The following is a 17,699-nucleotide window of genomic DNA, read 5'->3' on the forward strand; positions in this document are numbered from 1 at the left end:
GGGACGGGGGGCTGAGCACTTGTAGCGAGAAATCAGGGTCCCCTAAGCTCTTGCCTTGCTAAGAAACTTCCCTCTGAAGTAACGTGATGCCCAACTCTGCCCCCACTCTTAAACGTCGCAGTTGACTTCAGTTGTTCTTGTGTAGCCGTCTGATGCAGCAACTCTTAAGCTGTGCATCCCTATATTTTATCATAATGACCCTCTAATCCAGTTACTCGGTAGCTGACCTTGCTTTTCATGTGATTACTAAAATGGAAACGATTCACGCTTGGAGTCCTCCACATTGTACCTGTACCGGTTTAGTTAGTGGATCCTTGTGCCATTAACAGCTAGCATCAGTCAGTTCATCAGTCAGTCACAAAGGGGCAGGCAAAGACGGTAGTGAAATAAACCAAAAAGTCACTAACCTGTGATATGTTTTTATAAAAAATCCCGGGCCATCTCTACTAACAGGAAGCCTGGGGAGGGGCGAAGCATGCGGTGTATAAGCGTGTTCTTGGCGTTTTTTGCCAACGGAGATGGAACTGCTTGTACTAGTGGTATACAGCTTTGCTGTAAAAGTCTCGTCTTTGAAGCACTAAGCTTTGTAGCGTGAAGTGTAAATGAGTGTTCCGTGTTTTTTTAGTACACGTTACGTTCTAGCGCGAGGCGTAAACAGTGTCCCAGTGTTTTAGTATCGTGACTACATGACACGACGATTATGACGACGACAGGAGACGCCAACAGCCCCAGCCCCTAAGGGGCTTCACCCCTAAAGCCACTCTTTGCTCCCCCCCCTTCTTCTTTCCGTCACCTTGGGTGGAGTCCCAATGATCTTTGTGTATTTGAAATGTCTCAGTGGCGGTCGAGCACCTGCTAATGCTGCAGCTGCGGACATGTTCGCAAGATGTTAATGTGAACACGTTTAGTCTAGCTAGGTACCCAATTCAGCGTTATCGCGTACCCAATTTGAGTGCTCAGTGCAGTTTTCATGGCTGCAGCTGGTTTCTTCCTTTTTTGGGACCGTTCGAATTATTCACCTTGAACTTATTTTAAAATATCATTGTTCGCTTCGAAGACGAGAGCCACTATTCGGACACTCCTGCCAAAGGAGTATTGGGAGATGCTTGCTTAGTACCTTATCGTATTGGGTTTTAGTTAGTAGTCAAGGATGGGGCTTAGTGTTGTGTAATTTCAAGCTGCTGTACTGAGCTGCGCCCATCATTTCAGCAAACGGTGCGGTGTCCGGAAGCGAGGAGTCTGTGGAAGAGGAGGAGGAGGAGGAGCTGGACGAACTCTACTGTGTGGCCTGCGACAAATGTTTCAAGTCGGACAAAGCGTGAGTGACTTCTCTACGAGTGATACGTGATCTTAAAAGGGCCATGAAGACAACATGCAAGTTTGGTTGACTTAAGAAATTGCTTTGTCCTGCTGACAACAATGTCGGCTTTACTGCAAGCATCACCGGGACGCTTCGCCGTGGTCCCAGCAAACTCCCCCTAGAAATACAGTGGAATCTTGGTCATACGAATCTCAAGGGTCGGCACAAATATTTGTATCACCCGAAAAATTCATATCATCAGAAAACGAGAAAAAATGGAGTAGTGCCGCCTATGTGACAGGCGGCGGCAACATGGCGTCGGCTCTTGCCGCAAAGAGGTGCAAGTTGCTCAAGGTGTAAACTAAATTGCTCATGCGGGAAAGGAGCTTACAGTGTCGGAGAAAACAGCGCTATAAAATGCCATCCGCGCCAAATATCGGCCGCGGAGTTGGCCCAGCCAGCTGCTGCGAGCGCTTCGAAATTGCCGCCTTGAGGCACACGTCTCCCCATTGGCGCAAGTCGTGAGGCTCCTGCCACTGCCGTTCGCGGCAAGTGAGGCAGAGGCTGCCGCCGGGGTGCCGGCCCAAATCGTCAACGCGGGAGTCGACGCAATCGTCGACGCCGACACAAGACATCGTCGACGCAACGTGCAGCCACATGTGATTCGTGCGTGTCGGCGTTGCACGCGCGTCATTTTCACGCCTGCGTTGACGATTTCGCCCCCGCGACAGATTCTACCTCGCTCAGAAAATGACGCCCAATGCACGCGGCGGTGGAAGGAGCCTGCCGACTTGCGCCAATGGCGAGGCGCGCTCTTCATGGTGGCAGTCTTAAAACGCTCCGGAAGGCCCGTTGGCATAGAGATAATATACTGACTCTAGAGGGAAAGCACGCCACTGAGCCAATGCATTGGAACCGTACGACACACAGTGGCAGACATGATACAACGATTTGAAGGTTGCCAGCTGAGCTTTTGCTTACTAAAAGCGGCAAAAGCGATGGGTTGTAATCTGGCAACGTGCTACTGTGGCGTTTCCACGTCCGGCTAGTGAAGCATGCTGGGATTAATTGTAACAAGGCTGGCCATGCGGAATTTCCGTCGGCAGCGTCGACAGCATTGCGTAGTTTATCTCCTGTGGGTAGGCAACCGACGTGTTTTCGGTTTAGCGTGTGACTTATATGTACTGAGACTATTTGAGCAAGATGTGGCAATGCTCACACAGCACTTGCGCGCAAGCTGGAATGCGACTGATCGCATGCGCGAGGACGCCAAGGAATCAGCTGATCCGTGCTGGGGCGCACAGAAAAATGAATCTCCGTCATGATCTCTGTGCATTTTTGTGCTTAGCCGCTTTATTTGCTACTCTGTGAAATTTTACTAGTCACTCAATGCTTTTCAAACGAAGTGAACTGTGGCTTTAGCTGAATGTAAAACCTTTATTGACAAAAAAAAAATGTTACGTTGATATTGCCGGTGAGTCGCGGCCCTTTGAAGCATAGGAACGAAAGAGCACGGTCGATTGTAGGCCAACGGAGTGGAAGAATACATGCCAAGGGAGCATGCGAAATACAGTCAGCGGCGTGTCCCGTTTTTTTTTTTTTTTTATCTGTCTGTATTCGTCAAGTTCTAGCTGCTTTCCACCACTTCAAAAGGGAAAGCTTGCAGGACTGAATGGGCAGTATTGAATGGGCAGTAATTTGCCGCACAGAGCGCGCGAGGAGAGAACATTGACTTATTGTGAATGATTAAAAAAGAAACCGCATTTCGTTATCTATTTTTTACGTTCTACCTTAACGAACGTTTGCAGGAAAGTTCGAAGCACGGAGAGCTGTAAGAAGTTCCATGAACAAAACAACTGGAACTGAACGATTATAAAAGCTCCTTTTATTTCTCTTCCAAAGGGAACGATCGCTGGCTGCCACTCCGTAGCCTGTGTGAACTTGCGGTAGTCAAGGTCAGATCGGAATCACTGTCCCGGCGTCAATTATAAATAATTCAGGGGCAATAGATAGGGTGCTTAACGTGAAGAAATGAATGACAGCCTCGCAAGCGCCCTGGGGCCACTTGCTCAGCGCGTGCATCCGAGTTGTACCAGTTGTACACGTTTTGCACGCACGCAGATCTGAGCTGGAGACTGCACACACACACACTACGCAAGTCAGGCGCAAGGGCCTGGCCACTTCCTGGCACACTTAAAGGAGTACTGACACGAAATTTCTCCCTTTCAGTTTTTATGCTGTAAAGAATACCTATTGGCCCAGTAATTACGAAAATAGCATATAGCAACAGCTTGTCGCCACTCTTCTAATCAATCTGATCACGAAAAAGAAGCTCCACATGCGAGAAAGTAGATGTTAGTGTGTTGAAAATTGTGCTAGGAGTTGTTATCAGCGCTGAATTTAAAAGTGGCGTTCAGATATTTGCCGCGATGGTAAGCCTACGCTGACCAGCAGCGGAGGTTCGGCGCTCCGACCCAGCACTGCTGGCACCACGGTGCGGCGAGCGGCCGAAAGATGGCGCCACCTGCGTGCTAGAATCAAAACAGGCCGCGGCAGACGTCTTGGTCACCGATCGCTGAAACGGAAATTATTGCCAAAATAAAGCTTCATATGCGAAAAAGGGGATGATAGTGTGGTGAAAAGTTGTGTAAGGGATGGTCATTCGCAGTTGTACAGATACCAGCGATCAAATAGTCGCCACGATACTAAGTTCCCAACACCCAAGGTGACCCGTGCAACCCCGAGCCCGCTGGCTTGGGCGACAGTTCTTGCGGCCGCCGGCGCGCACGAACTCAGTCCACGTTTAGCGCTGCATGTCGTCGCGTGGAAAATAATGCATCTTGGCGTCGTTGTCGATTTGCTCGGACAGGCTTCCACGAGCAGTACTTCGCATACCGCGAGCTTGCCACAGCACAACTTGGGCGAGCTCGGCGACGCGCACCGCCGCATCGCCGCGGTGTTTGTCGACATCGCGCAGTTTTCGGCACCAGTGCCGAACACCATGCGCCGGCAATGAACTGAAGATCAAAGACGTCGAACACGCAACGTTTACAAGCATTGCTCACACAGCTACACCCACGTCTCCTGCCCAAACGAATACCACCGACAACAGCAGCGCAGGATATCGTCTCCAGTTCTGAAAACGACTATATGACGTCACCCTGAACCGGCCAGACACTCAGGCCAATGTTTCGTCATGCCGAAAGCGATTGCGCTAGTGCTGCCAATTTGTGGAAGCTCGCGGCCTGGACAATCAAAATCGATTTTAGATGTGAATCCGGCCTTGGATCGCTGCAAAAATTTCTGTGAGGCATCTGTACAAACTACTGAAGCCAATTATATCATTTTTTAGGTATCAAAATTTGGTGTCCGTACTCCTTTAAAGAAGATCGAAACCAAAACTGAACTACGCACTTACTCTTTGTTCGCTAATTAGAGCTTAATTACACTAAAAGTTTTTTAAAGCTAGTTTTAATTACTGAGGCAATTATTTGTAACAATTTTGCTTCAGTTCTTTGTTTTAGTTAAATAATTACGGAACAACTTTTTAGAGAGCTGAATACAATTGATCTGGCAACCGTGGGAATTGTATCATGTCAGCGCCCACGATTTGTACGGTCTCGGAGCTCGCTTAACCCCCCTGCCCGCTGGCCCCGCCGGAGATGTTTAGGCTTACCACGGTTGCGTATACAGTGTAGACCATTTATAACGTAACCACTTATAGTGCGGGACCGGATATAACGCGGGTTTTTGCGACCACCGGTTTGCCTCCCATAGAACTCAATTCATAAGCATACCGCTTAAGATGCGGTCGGCCGAAGCACAATACCGTTTATAATGCGGTTTTTCGGCGGGTCTGCTGATCGACAAGCGCAGCTGAGGCATCGTTTTAGGGTAGCAAAAGAAAAAAGAAGGAATGAAATCGTCCGTCTGACGCAGCGTTCACCCCTTGCCCTCCTCTATCGTAGACACCCAAAGAAAAAAAAAGGCACCTTTTAGTTCGTGCGTATGTGATAACCACAACTGTCCTTGCTTGATGCATCTCGGAAGATAGCGACAGACTCCCCATCCGCGCGCGGCAAATTGTTTTTATTAATCGTGAACCGCATGGCCCGTTTTCGCGCATGAATCATGCTCATCGGCGTTTTTTTTTTTTTTTTTTTTTCGTGCTCGTGTTGACGATTCCGCGCTCGCGGTGGCTTCTTCGCGTGGCAGTGGGAGGAGCCTGACTACTTGCACCAATGGGGAGACGCGTACTTAATGGTGGGAGATTCGAAGCGCTCCAAGCCCGCTAGCCGCGCCACTGGTGTTTAGGCTTACCACCGCGGTATTTTTTTGATGAGCGCTTTCACAAGCAGCGTGGATGGTGGTTTACAGTTGAACCCCTTTATAAGAGACACGTACCGGGGAGCAGTTTCTGTCTCTTATACGAGATGTCTCTTATAAGCAGGGTACCATGTTTTCACTTACTAATCAGACCCTAGTTCAATGTGGGCACTGTATGACTAATATAAGCTCAAAAGAACGCTACAGCATGTTTCAAAAGATTCATTCTAATTAATGTTTGGTCCCAGAATTTTTATGAAACTTTGTTTGCTTCATGACTGTATTTACACTGTTTTTTACAACCGATTCTACAAGCTTTTTTTCCTTTCCTTGTTTGTGGAAGATGAATCATAGATGTTGAGTTCACAAGCCTGATGAATAGCCAGAGCGCACAGCTTCTTTCACTGTGTGCTCAGGCTATTCATCAGGCTTGCAGGACTCAACATCTGCGATGCTTCTTGATTGGGAGCTACGCAAGTGGGAGAGCCCGCATGTGCGGTCGCACTCCAATGGGTGGCAGTAAGCTTCAACCACTTCTGTGAGTTGCATTTCCATTGGCAAGGCTTCTTATCGTCATTTCATAGCTGACTGAACCACTGTGTGTTTGCTGAAGTTATAATAAATAGCGACTGCAGGTGTCTGTCGTCCACCTGTGTTTCCACAATGGAAGCAACTGCAATCAGTGACTGGTGGCACTGCATCTGAAGTTAAAATGAAGTTAAAATGTCTGTTACAAGCGAGATTAGTGATTAAGGTTCAAGGATGACTTGTCCCTTATAACCAATTTTCTACATCCAATGTCTGTTATAAAAGAGGTCGATTTAATGGGAAAGATAGGGCAGCCAACCATGTGGGTGAATAGTGTCTCTTATACCCATTTGTCTCTTACATCAGTGTCTCTTATAACGAGGTTCAACTGTATATTCCACTTTTCGCCCACATTATTAGCTCTTTTCTTGCATGAGCATCTTCGCTTGCGCCCCGTGCGGCATTTCGGCGAGCGGTTAGAAGCGGTCGCTGGAACTGCCTGCACCGCTTTACGGGCAGTGCCGACGTCACGGTGCCGCCTCTTACCGCGCCGCCCACACCACGCCAGTTGTATCCGCGCTGGCGTGCACTGCACGTTTTCGCGATACCAAATCTACCGCGCGGTTCACGCTTTAGAACGTTGTGCAGATAAGCCACCGCTCTTTCCCTTTCCGAACATGCGAGCCGCGCGAAGCCGAAGATTTCCACCACCAGTACGTTGCGCTGATAAGCAGCCGCCTTCGGCATCGTGAGCACAAGGTGGGGTTAAAAAAAAAAATTCCCGCTGGCGCTCTTATCACGTCCTGTGGCATCTGTGCTAAAAACGCAGCCATGGTCTTTCAAAACACAACGGAAGTTAAAGCCGCGCTCGCCGTTTGTGAGACTGCGCTTTTTCCCTGCAGCAGCGGCTGATGTTAAAAATAATACGAAATATAGACCGTGCCTTCGTTTTTAAGGGCTGTGCGTTTGAGTGATGATAAATATAGGATTACTTGAGTGGTAGGTGCCGATGTGGTTGAATTCGCGCGTGTTTTGGTTATAGCGCGGTACCGCTTATAGTGCGGATTTTTTCAGCTCCTGCGACATACGTTATAAGCGGTCTACACTGTATTTGATTGGCGCTTTTCCTAGCCGCGCGGACGGTGCTTTGTAGTGTCGTTTTCGCCCACATTATCAGCTCCTTTACTGTACAAGCAAATTCATTTGTTCGTTAAGTGGCATCATAAAGAGCGGTCAGAAGTGGTCGGTCGAGCTACCCGCACCACTTTGCGGCCGGTGTCGCCGCCATGTTGCCGCCGCTTGCCACACGCAGCATGCGGGTGGTATCCGCAGCGGCAGAAAACGCTCCATGCAACATAATCGACGCGCAAGTGGCGCAAGCAACACGGCAAGGCGACAACAGGGTAACTAGAGCACGGGGCATAGACTTCAGAAGCGAGGAATGCGGGGAAGGCAAAATGGCGAAGGTATTCACCGTCAGAAATGAGGGAACGCTTGATTGCCGTGGTTTATTCAAAAAGTGCAATACAAAAAAGTAAGCTGGAGGCACCCGAGCTGCAGCCAGCGGGAACGAAAGGTACAGAGAGAAGAGATTGTAGCGGGAGACAAAAGAAGGAAGGGAAAAAGACCAGGCGCCGAGAGGGCGAAACATTCTGTTCGTTTGGAACAGCACCTCTACGAGGAGGATTACCGTCGGCAGGGGAGGACTAATGCTTTTGGGCCCGCACGCAGCCAAGGCCGCACAGCCACACCAACACTCCCGCCTCCCATCCACGCCACAGTCGTCTGCTCGTGGCTCGTGTGTTCGTATCACCCGCACCGGAGTGATAAATGCGTACGGATCATCCGAATTTTTTTACATTGCATACAATGCATTTGCAGCGGGTAATTTTGAAAATTTGTATCACAACGAAATTCGTATCAACCGAATTCGTATCACCGAGATTCCATTGTAATGCATGAAAACCCCAATTATATGAAGCTCGGGTGCACGTGGTCCACTTCATACGACGGAACCTGGCGGGGATAAACTTGCATTTTTCCCACTTTTTACTCTATTTCGCTGCCTCGTGCCGACCTTCTTTATTTGTAGCCCTGTTTGACACTGCTTGATGTGCAAAGTTCCACAGGTAGGCCCGACCACTCGCTAAGCAGATACAAGCAAGCAGGTGGGTATTGGTGGGTGGTAGTGTACCTTTTAAGGCCCCAAGCAGCTGCAAATTACCAGCGCAGTAACTGCGAATTTGAAGCTCCCATCGAGAGCCAACGGATGTGAAAACACATACCCCTCAACCCCACAACGATGACCGAACACCCGCTTTCCTTGCGCGCTCGATTCAAGTTTCTTCCTTTCATGACGCTCTCTCTCCCCCGTGTTTGTTGTTTTGAGCTCTGCATCACCCCACACTCCTTTATTTCCAACCTTTACCACTCTTTCAGTAAAACCTCTTTACAAGAGACACTTGGTTATAAGAGACATTTGAATAAAAGTCGCCTGGTTGGTTTTCCTGTGTTCGCCACGTTAGCAACATTGCATACAAGAGACCCTTGGTTACAAGAGACACGTTTCATGAGTCCCTTAGTGTCTCTTGTAACGCGGTTGTACTGTACCACCTGATCTCTGCTTATTAGCGTCTTTAAAAGCCACATTGTTGCTCCGTTCATTACTTTCCCGCGTTTTTTCTATCACTGCCTTTTACTATCATTAGTTTTGCTGGGCTTTCGTAGTTCCACACTGTCTCCTTTTCCCCTCTCAAGTTGCTGTCGGCCTTTCCAGCTTATCTCGCGCGCACGCAGCGCAAGGCTGCCGGTCTAGCGCCGGACGGCATGGGGGTCCACTGCAGGCACCGTAGAGGCAGGGAGGGGGGCTCAAAATAAATAGCCATGCCTTTATGTTTAGAAACGTGGGATTTTAGCTAAAGGTTTGCAAATGATGCGGGAACGTGCCAAATATAGTAGTTTAAATAAGCTCTTAGCCCACCTGTCGCGTGAGACCGTCTACTAGGCTGGCATTTACGCGTAGCTCGATCATACGACGGTTTCGCACGGTCCCTTGAAAGCCGTACTATCAGGGTTCCATGTTCCATTGTTCATTTAAAAAAAAAAATAGCCTTGGGTGAATCAATACGTTCTATTCCAGCCAAGAATGACGCTTTTCTAGCTGAGGAAAATGCCAGAAATCTTGAAAAAGCTTTTCATGCTACACAATGTCAGCAAGGAGGGAAGCAAGGAAAACATGATTGTCATCGTGTGTTTAGAATTAATGGGATAGAATCAAACAAAACTAGAGGCGCCACTGCAATCGGTGGCCGCCAATAGCGCAAACAAGATTATGCGATGTAATAAACACCTCATTGGGACACTGCCACTGCTTCATTTGCTTTCCGTGATATGTAGATTATTAGGGGGCAAAGCCCCTAAAGGGGGGACATGGCTCTTAAAACAATTTCTTTTAATTTGTAAGTAAACTCTGAAACTTGTCAGTCTTGCTGCTTTGTTCCCACTGATTTCAAATATGCCATTATTTTTTGTTTTTGTGTCAGTAAATTAGTCCCCAAGATAATTAGAGATAATTAGCCGTTTTTGGAGGAACAATAGACAAAACAATGTTGGTCACAAAACAGTAATCTTTATATTTTCCAATACTATGAACCCTGGTGAGTGCAATCAGAGAATCGGTTTTTTTGTAATTTTACAGCTCATTAAAGGGACACTGAAGTGATATGTAAACATTGCGGGATTACTAGCGCAAATTGTAGTCCGGAGTCCCCAGGCCATGTTTCGACCACTCTAGGCGCGTTTACGCGATTTTATTTAGTAGAAAAACTAATTCGAAAACGCTGTCCTCCTCTCTTTACGCTCGCCCATTTTCTGTGGCGTTTTCGTGTGACGTCAGGAGGGGATGAGCTGGCAATTGGCTGCGCCACGGCTGCGCTACTGCACGGCTCCCCGGCCGACAGAGTCAGTCGGCCCAGCGTTTCGTCCGCCGGCCGCCGGCGGGTCGTCGCAATCAAGGAGGTTAAAAAACAATTGCTTGGTCGCAATTCGTTCGCTTAGTTGAAACGAAGCCAGGACACGTTTGTGAATGGAAGAATGTGCCTTTCTTTACTTGGTTTGTTTGTACACTGTATCTAGCTCCAAGTCAAGGTCGCTTCACACAAGCGCTGCACATGCGACGCTTCGCTGACTGGTACGCCAGTAGGAAAATATAAGGCCTCTTGAAGGCGGGAGAAGAGTCAGCGAAGTCAATATAGGTACTAAGCAAATAAAATCAACTGATATTTTTACCGTACAGCGTAAAACTAGGGCGCGGGAAGCACTTTTTTGCGCTGGGCGAACAAGCACAGCGGTCAGCAGCACGACTACGCATCTGCGAACGCTTTTCCGTCTACGAAATGCAATTGCTAGACGTGAGCTACTGTGGAAACTCGGGCGACGCTTACTGCACGATCGCAGTACAACAAATAGTCACCTAAGCGGCTTGAAATGCCAAAATTAAATAAAAGTGTAAACCGGTTGTACAATATATACCTTATATTAGCAAGGCATTCGCGTCCCGCTCCGTGGCCTAGCGGTCTGGGGCGCTGGGATTTCACCGTAAATGTTTTGCGAGTCACGGGTTCGAATCCCCGCGGGTACGTGCTTTTTTTTTTTGTAAGTTAACTTTTTTGTTTCCGCCGATGTTTTCTATATTGAGTTCACCTTTTTTTGGGCCGCAACGTTCATGGCTACACGAACTAGTTCACAAAACGCGCGCAGGCTGGCACTGGCGCGCTAGCGAGTTCTCGTTGGCGTGCTGTTGCCATAAGCACCGACTGCTTGCAGGCAGTGGGCACAGGCCAGAATGAACAGACCCTTGGCCTGGTGCGAACACGCTTTTTACGATACAGGCATGAGGGAGGCAAACTCCAAATATGGAGGAAAAGCGCATGACGTTTGGGCGTCTGCGGGTACGCGGAGGGCGTTCATGCACTGCGTAGGTCTCGGCTAGTGAATGCTACGACTACAAGCCGTCCTGGGAGGCTTATCTTGTGCATTTTACAGCCGACAACATGGCAGAAGCGCGGTACGATGATTACTGAGATATTGAGAATGCCCATCCAACAAAGCCATTGGTTATGTTTTACAGAACCGAAACCGAAACTTGTGTGATTGCTAACCTTGGGCATCGTCCAATCACGGCGCCCCTCCTCTCAACGTCACAGCCTTAGTTGGTGCGGCCGCCGCAAACCGCGCATGGTAGTTTTTCTTCTTTCGCGCTTTGTAAAATAATTACCGATTTGTCAACCGGATAAACGATGAAAAGTGTGCTAATTTGAGCCAGTCTACGCAGTGCAAGCAAAAACGTGAGCTTGACAAATTCACTTCAGTGTCCCTTTAAACTTTGGTGCTTGACATTGGCATTTGGAATGGTTCCTTGCCTCTGGTGACAACAAGGTTTATAATGAGCTGTAATATTCAGTTCAGTTCCAAGCAGTGCATCAAAAAACCGATTCTCTTATTGCACTCATCAGGGTTCATAGTATTGGAAATATAAAGATTACTGTTTTGTGACTAGTAACATTTTTTTGTCTATTGTTCCTCCAAAAATGGATAGTTATCTCTAATTATCTTGGGAACTAATTGACCAGCTGAAAAAATACAGGCATATTTGAAATCAGTGGGAAAAAAGCAGCAAGACTGACAAGTTTCAGAGTTTACTTAACAATTAAAGAAAGCTGTTTTAAGAGCAGTGTCCCCCCTTAATAAGGGGCTGGGGCTGTTGGCATCTCCTGTCATTGTCGATGCCAACATCTCACGTAGTCACGGTACTAATAAAACACTGGGACATTCGCTTTCCAACACCTCGCGCTACAACGTAACGCTTACTAAACGTGTATAATTAATGAAACAGGTTCAAAATAAACTAACCTGATTTAAAGATTTGTGGAACGCTCCCTGTCCGCTTCAGCAGTCGTGAAGCACAAGTAGAAGCTGTTTGTAGATGGGCTTATAATTTGTGTTACGCTCAAGTACACGCCGCTCTTGACGCTAGGCCTAATCGGGGGTGGTCGGTCGAAGCAAGAAAAGGCATGCTTACCTGGTGCTGGGGCATCGGTGATCACCGAGAACGAGCCTCCGGGGCGGGCATTGCACGGCGCTCGCATTGGCCCAAGCTGGGGCATGCAAATTGCTTGAATCCAGTTCAACACGAGAGGGCGCCACCGCATCAGCAAGCGCGCAATTGCTCGTCCCACCGGCACTTCTCCAGCACCCTATCACACAGTGTGGCAAGAGAGGGACTTACAATCTTTGAATACACTTGCACACTGCATGCTTCGCCCCTCCCCAGGTTTCACATTAGTGGAGATGGCCCGGGATTTTTTGTTTGAAGTGTGCAGTAAAATTGGTGCTATTGTTATCGAAACAAAGGAGTCGTTCTAAAAAACGAAGCTTGTATTTTCTCCTCATGGTCCCTTTAACACCTTTTGGTTGCAGAGATATGTGACCATTTGCGTAATGCGCAATTTGCATAATGCTTGTTGCGTTTGTAACCACGGCGAATGGTTAGTGCAACAAAACCGGTAGAGCGTACAAAATCACTCCAGGACAATAATTGAAATAGTAGCAGTTAAAGTCTCCTTTTGTTTTTGTCCACAATGCTGCATGTGGATCTAACTTTTCTCCCTGAGGGTTCAAACTTCTGAAATACTATTGCACTCCATGGTGTTTGTGGAATGTAGGTATATCAAGTTATAGTTTCCGTTAAAGGGACCCTGCAACACTTGCCATCGACTACGAGTAATGTATTTTGGAATAAAGTCTATTGTCCCAGAAATATCCTCCCGCAAGAATTATGAAAATCCGTTCACAATTAACGAAACTACGCGCGATGAGAAATCGCGCATAATCGTTCCCTCTCAACTCGACCGCGGGCAACGCGACGAAAGCTGCGCGCTCTCTCCCGGAGAGGGGGGCGGCTCGCGGCGTTCTCTTCGGCGGCCTTCGATATACACCATTTTCCATAAGCAGCCGGGAAAGGGGGAAAATACTCTCAAACCAGTTCTCTCGGCGGCCGACCAGCGTTGCCTGTGCGTGTTGGGCTGTTAAAATCGCCCGGCGCGGTGTGCTCCGCTGCGTAGTTCGGGAGTATTTCGCACCGTGTGCTTAGTTTTTGCGGAACTTTCAACTGTTTTAGCCAATTCTGCGATGCCGTTCAAGGCGCAAACGTCGCTTGGTCAGCACTGCGCGGAGGTGGGTTATTGAACAACCAGAGAAAGTGAGAAACAGTCGCTGACAGCACGCATGTGCACGACACTGCCAGGAGAAAATGCACTGCGGTCGCGGCGTGTTTTTGCTGCATCGCTTCCCAACGCACAGCGAGTTGAGATATGGGTGGATGCCGTTGATAAATCGCAACGACTTTGTATCAACGACCAACTCCAGGCTTTGTTGGGTGCACTTGGACGGCAAGCAGACGGAGCAAAATCAATTTATTACACGCAATGCTGCGACAGGGAATGGAACCCCCTTAAATGTTAGAAGCAACTTTATCTTTTACAATACAGCATTGATTGATTAATTGATTCATTATGGTGTTTAACGCCCCAACGCTTCATGGGTGATGAGGCGCGCCGCAGTGGAGGGCTCCGGATTAATTTTAACTACCTGGGGATCTTTCACGAGCGCCGATACAATACAACATTACAATAACTTCTGGTTCCTTGTAGTCAATTTAAAATACCATATATTGTTTGTCATTACAGCCGATTGGCATCAAACAATCCCCTTTTCATTTAATGTAACCTTTAAAATCACGGCGTTTTGTTTACTTTTTTTCAGGCCAACGCATTACACTGCCAAACGATATGAAAAGATAACTTTCTCCACCGCACACTGCTGGTCGATAGCAGGATAAGCAGGCAGCCCAATGTGGAAACGCAGCTGGAGATACGCGTGAACGCTGCATTTGGAAAATAGCTCAACCTGTTCACAACGCGGTCAAATGAAAAGCTTCTACTCCTTTTGCGTTGGCACGACATCTAAAGTATTACAATTACAAAACAGTTACTGCTGCTCGCGTAAAGCATATGTGGTGCAAGCAGCGGTTTTACAAAGGTGGGCTCCGAGCGAAAAACCACATGCGCTGCGCAAAGTTAGGTCAATCATGATCAACCAATATTAACTCGCCCGAACTTTGACCCTTCTGCTCAACTTGTGCGGTCGTGTTATTTTTCCGCGCAGGTAATTTCGTTTTGTCAGTAACCTTCATAAGTCTAGTTAAGAAAGATTATATTGCATTGCAATGTCAACAGCGTAGCAATCGCCTCGTAGAAAGTCCATCGCGAGCACGGATCACCGTGACCCACATATGCTGTGCGCGCTCCGCATTCGACGTCCGCGCTTCCGTAAACATGACTAATCGGTGAACATAACAAGCACGGTGGCATTGAAAACACGTATTTACTCCCCGATATCGATTTCAATGTCAGTCGGTGCCATACCGGAACGTTTGCATCGCGGAACTGCGGAGCACCAGCGGCACCACTACCACACTGCTACTACTGCTTGCAACAGCCGGAGTCGGCATTTTCCACTCTGGCAGCACATTAGGACCTAAAATCCGTACGCAGATGATGAAAACAAAACAGAACACACACACACACAAGCACTGCAACCGCTAACTTAACGCCAAACCACTACGGTTCACTCGGTAATGCACGGGTACCGAGCAGACGCACGGAAAGAACGGAGCACTTAACAGCCCAGCGCAGAGGTTTCGGCGGTCGCTTCATAGACGGCGCTAGCGGTCCGGTCAGAAAAAGCAAATGGCGGCGCCCACCTCTAGCAAGGAAAATGGTGTATATCAAATGCCGGGTAGTTTTCTCCTTTTCTCCGCAACGCGGAGGGGCCTATTTCCGGTCTGGTGCCACAAAAAAGCAGGCATGGGTGCCTGCTCGCAAGTGCGGGCTCGGGCTCGTAGGTCGTTTTTGAAGCAATAAACGTTTGTAGTCGAGTGGTCCCGTTGAAAGGGAAGTATTGAGCTCATCACTCAAACTGCGCACGCACTCAAAACACAAAAGAAACGGCAAAACTGTGCCTACAGGTTCAGGCATAGAAGAGGTTCGTACACAGCGATGACGACGACGGAAATGGGAGAATCTACCCTCGAAGTTGACCAGTGACAGCCGATCGGGCAGCCATGGCCTATGTGACGTCCCTCAGGCCATGCATAATGAGGACAACTGAAGAGAGAGCGGTTTGTTTTTCCGCGTCTTTCACGTCGATTTGCGCGCTCACCGCTTCACGTGCACGTGTAATATTTGGCTCAGGTATTCCTGGCAGTGTAATCTAAACGTTGCGCAGGTTTACTTGCACTGCTCAAAGAGTGTTGCAGGGTCCCTTTAAGCCAAAAAGCATTCAAACATTGAACAAATATTTTGTGAAATACTACTAGATATACTGATAAATTTGACACTTAGACAGGGTCTATTTGCTTGTTTTTTTATCATGACTAAATGCACCACGTATTTGAGAATTGAAAGACCAGTTTCGCCCATAAAAGGCTAAGAATTTTATTGGGGCACTTTGTTTTTTTTTTCTGCTTGATCTCTCTTTGCAGCAAGATATACTTATCGAGTATTCTATCACACATCCTGGTAGTATTTCCAAGACCAGTTTCTCCTAAAGAAATGTTACGAATTTAGTGGGGGAATTTCCTTTTTTTTTACTTGGTCTCTCTTGCAACGAGGCATACTTACCAAGTATTCTGTCTACACACAACGTGGAAGCATCTCATGGTTTTGGTTTTTGCAGATTCGCCAACCACGAGAAGTCAAAGAAGCACAAAGAGAATGTGCAGTTCCTCAAAGAAGCCACGGAGGAGGAAGAAACACAGTTTTCGGGCCTGGCACAAGCGGAAGAGACGACCGCCAAGGAACCCGAACACGTGGGAGACAATGCTGGCAGCACTCCACAGAAGACAAAGCACAAAAAGAAGTCCAAGAAATAACGGTATTAAATGATTTATAATCAGAAGTAGCGGCCCATTTTATTCATTCTTCAAACCATCTGCTCTGTGAGGGTTGTGGGTGCGGTATTTTTGCGCGTATAACTTGCCCCTGCATATAGGTGGTATTAGTTGAAAAGTTCAGCTGTCAATTTCTTTGCTTGGCAACACTGAAATGGCCACGGACATGGCCGAAGTGCCGCGGACATGGTGTGACTTGTGCTACTGCGGCCGTACGCCGAATAAAAAAATAACACCGGCGTGCGTCGTCTGCTCTGTTTCAACCCGATTCTCAATGGTGGTGTCAACAGAGTTGTTGTTAATCGCACTCACATTGGAGTCGAGGCATTACTTTGCGTTTGGCGGGCTACAACTTGGGATGTCCAACTCGTATCATGTGCTTAGCACGGACAAGTACCGCCATCCCGCGGAGCCCGACGTAACCAGTGACGGTGCACTCACATGGTTGCCTGCATACATGCCTCGCTATTAAATACAGGCTATAGCCCGCACCCGCACTTTCAGCCTGCCGGGAAAGAAAAAAAAATCTTCGCGTACTGACCACACATTTGATACAGGAAAGGCTGCACCAAAGCCCGCTCAAGCAACAAATCACATACTGTGTAGACACAAGAAGCACATATCTAGCAAGTAGAACACACTGACTGCAATAACATACAGTTGTTAGAGTGCGCTCGTCCTTGTTTTTTCTTCCCTGTCCTTGTATGTTTTGCGCAATCACTTCCATGGAAGGCTTAGTCAGTGTTACTGCGTAGGAGCTTGACAGCACAACAGGCTGCACTAAATAATGAAGCGAAGCTGCACTGTGAAGCTGCACTAAATTTAAAAAAAACGCGCAATATCCGCACCACTACTTTGCAACGGAAATTTTCGCATTTTTGGTGAGGGTTATGCGCGCTAAAATACGGGATATTGAGTGGGTATATTATAGTGGGTGTGTTGTACCTGTGGGAAACAGCACATGTTGTGGTGTATATAAATGTAGACTACATACACTTGGAGTGCTGTACAGAGCTGCTGACTTGGTGCACACCAAATTTGCAGCCCAACAAATGGTGGTTGCATTGACCCCTTGTTGAACAGAAATTGCCGAGAAAGTTTGTATTGGCACGCACACACTCACACACATAAGAAAATAAATAAATACATAATTTAAAAATGAAAATGTAATAAATTTTTTTCGAATGTAAATTTATATTAACCCTTTCACTGTTGGGTGTTTCTGGCCGTTTCGCACCCCCAGTGTTGGCTTGGTTTCTGGAATATCGGGGGAGGAGTATAGTGATTTATTTGACCATGAAAGCGTCCGGAACGTAATGCATCGAAAGGAAAGAGCGTGGGTGGGATATCACCTTTCGTACAGATATTTTCAGTTTCCTGTGCACGCTTCCGGGACGACAACCCCACTGTTTCAACATCAGAATCTGACGCTGTGGAACTCGCACCCCTTCCTCGGATGAGAAACTCTCACAATGCGAACCCGAGCTTGGCTCGTATTTGGGTCGGAATTGGAAGAACCGTTGCTCCTGTCTGCAG

At 47.7% G+C, this 17,699-nt stretch overlaps 1 protein-coding gene across 1 annotated transcript in view; it reads left to right on the forward strand.

Annotated features, from left to right (window-relative positions):
* The window catches only part of LOC144162544 (dnaJ homolog subfamily C member 21-like), a 37,506-nt gene extending 21,335 nt beyond the window's left edge, over window positions 1-16,171 (forward strand). Inside the window, exons 9-10 of the mRNA XM_077693126.1 lie at window positions 1,210-1,318; window positions 15,950-16,171. Of these exons, the coding sequence (XP_077549252.1) occupies window positions 1,210-1,318; window positions 15,950-16,145 (305 nt within the window). The 3' untranslated portion in view covers window positions 16,146-16,171. The remainder of the gene's footprint in view (window positions 1-1,209; window positions 1,319-15,949) is intronic.
* The last annotated feature ends 1,528 nt before the right edge of the window (window positions 16,172-17,699 follow it).

This window comes from Haemaphysalis longicornis, unplaced genomic scaffold (assembly GCF_048455015.1).
Source record: "Haemaphysalis longicornis isolate Haplotype H1 unplaced genomic scaffold, Haemaphysalis longicornis Haplotype H1 scaffold_12, whole genome shotgun sequence".
In the NCBI taxonomy this organism is placed as follows: domain Eukaryota; kingdom Metazoa; phylum Arthropoda; class Arachnida; order Ixodida; family Ixodidae; genus Haemaphysalis; species Haemaphysalis longicornis.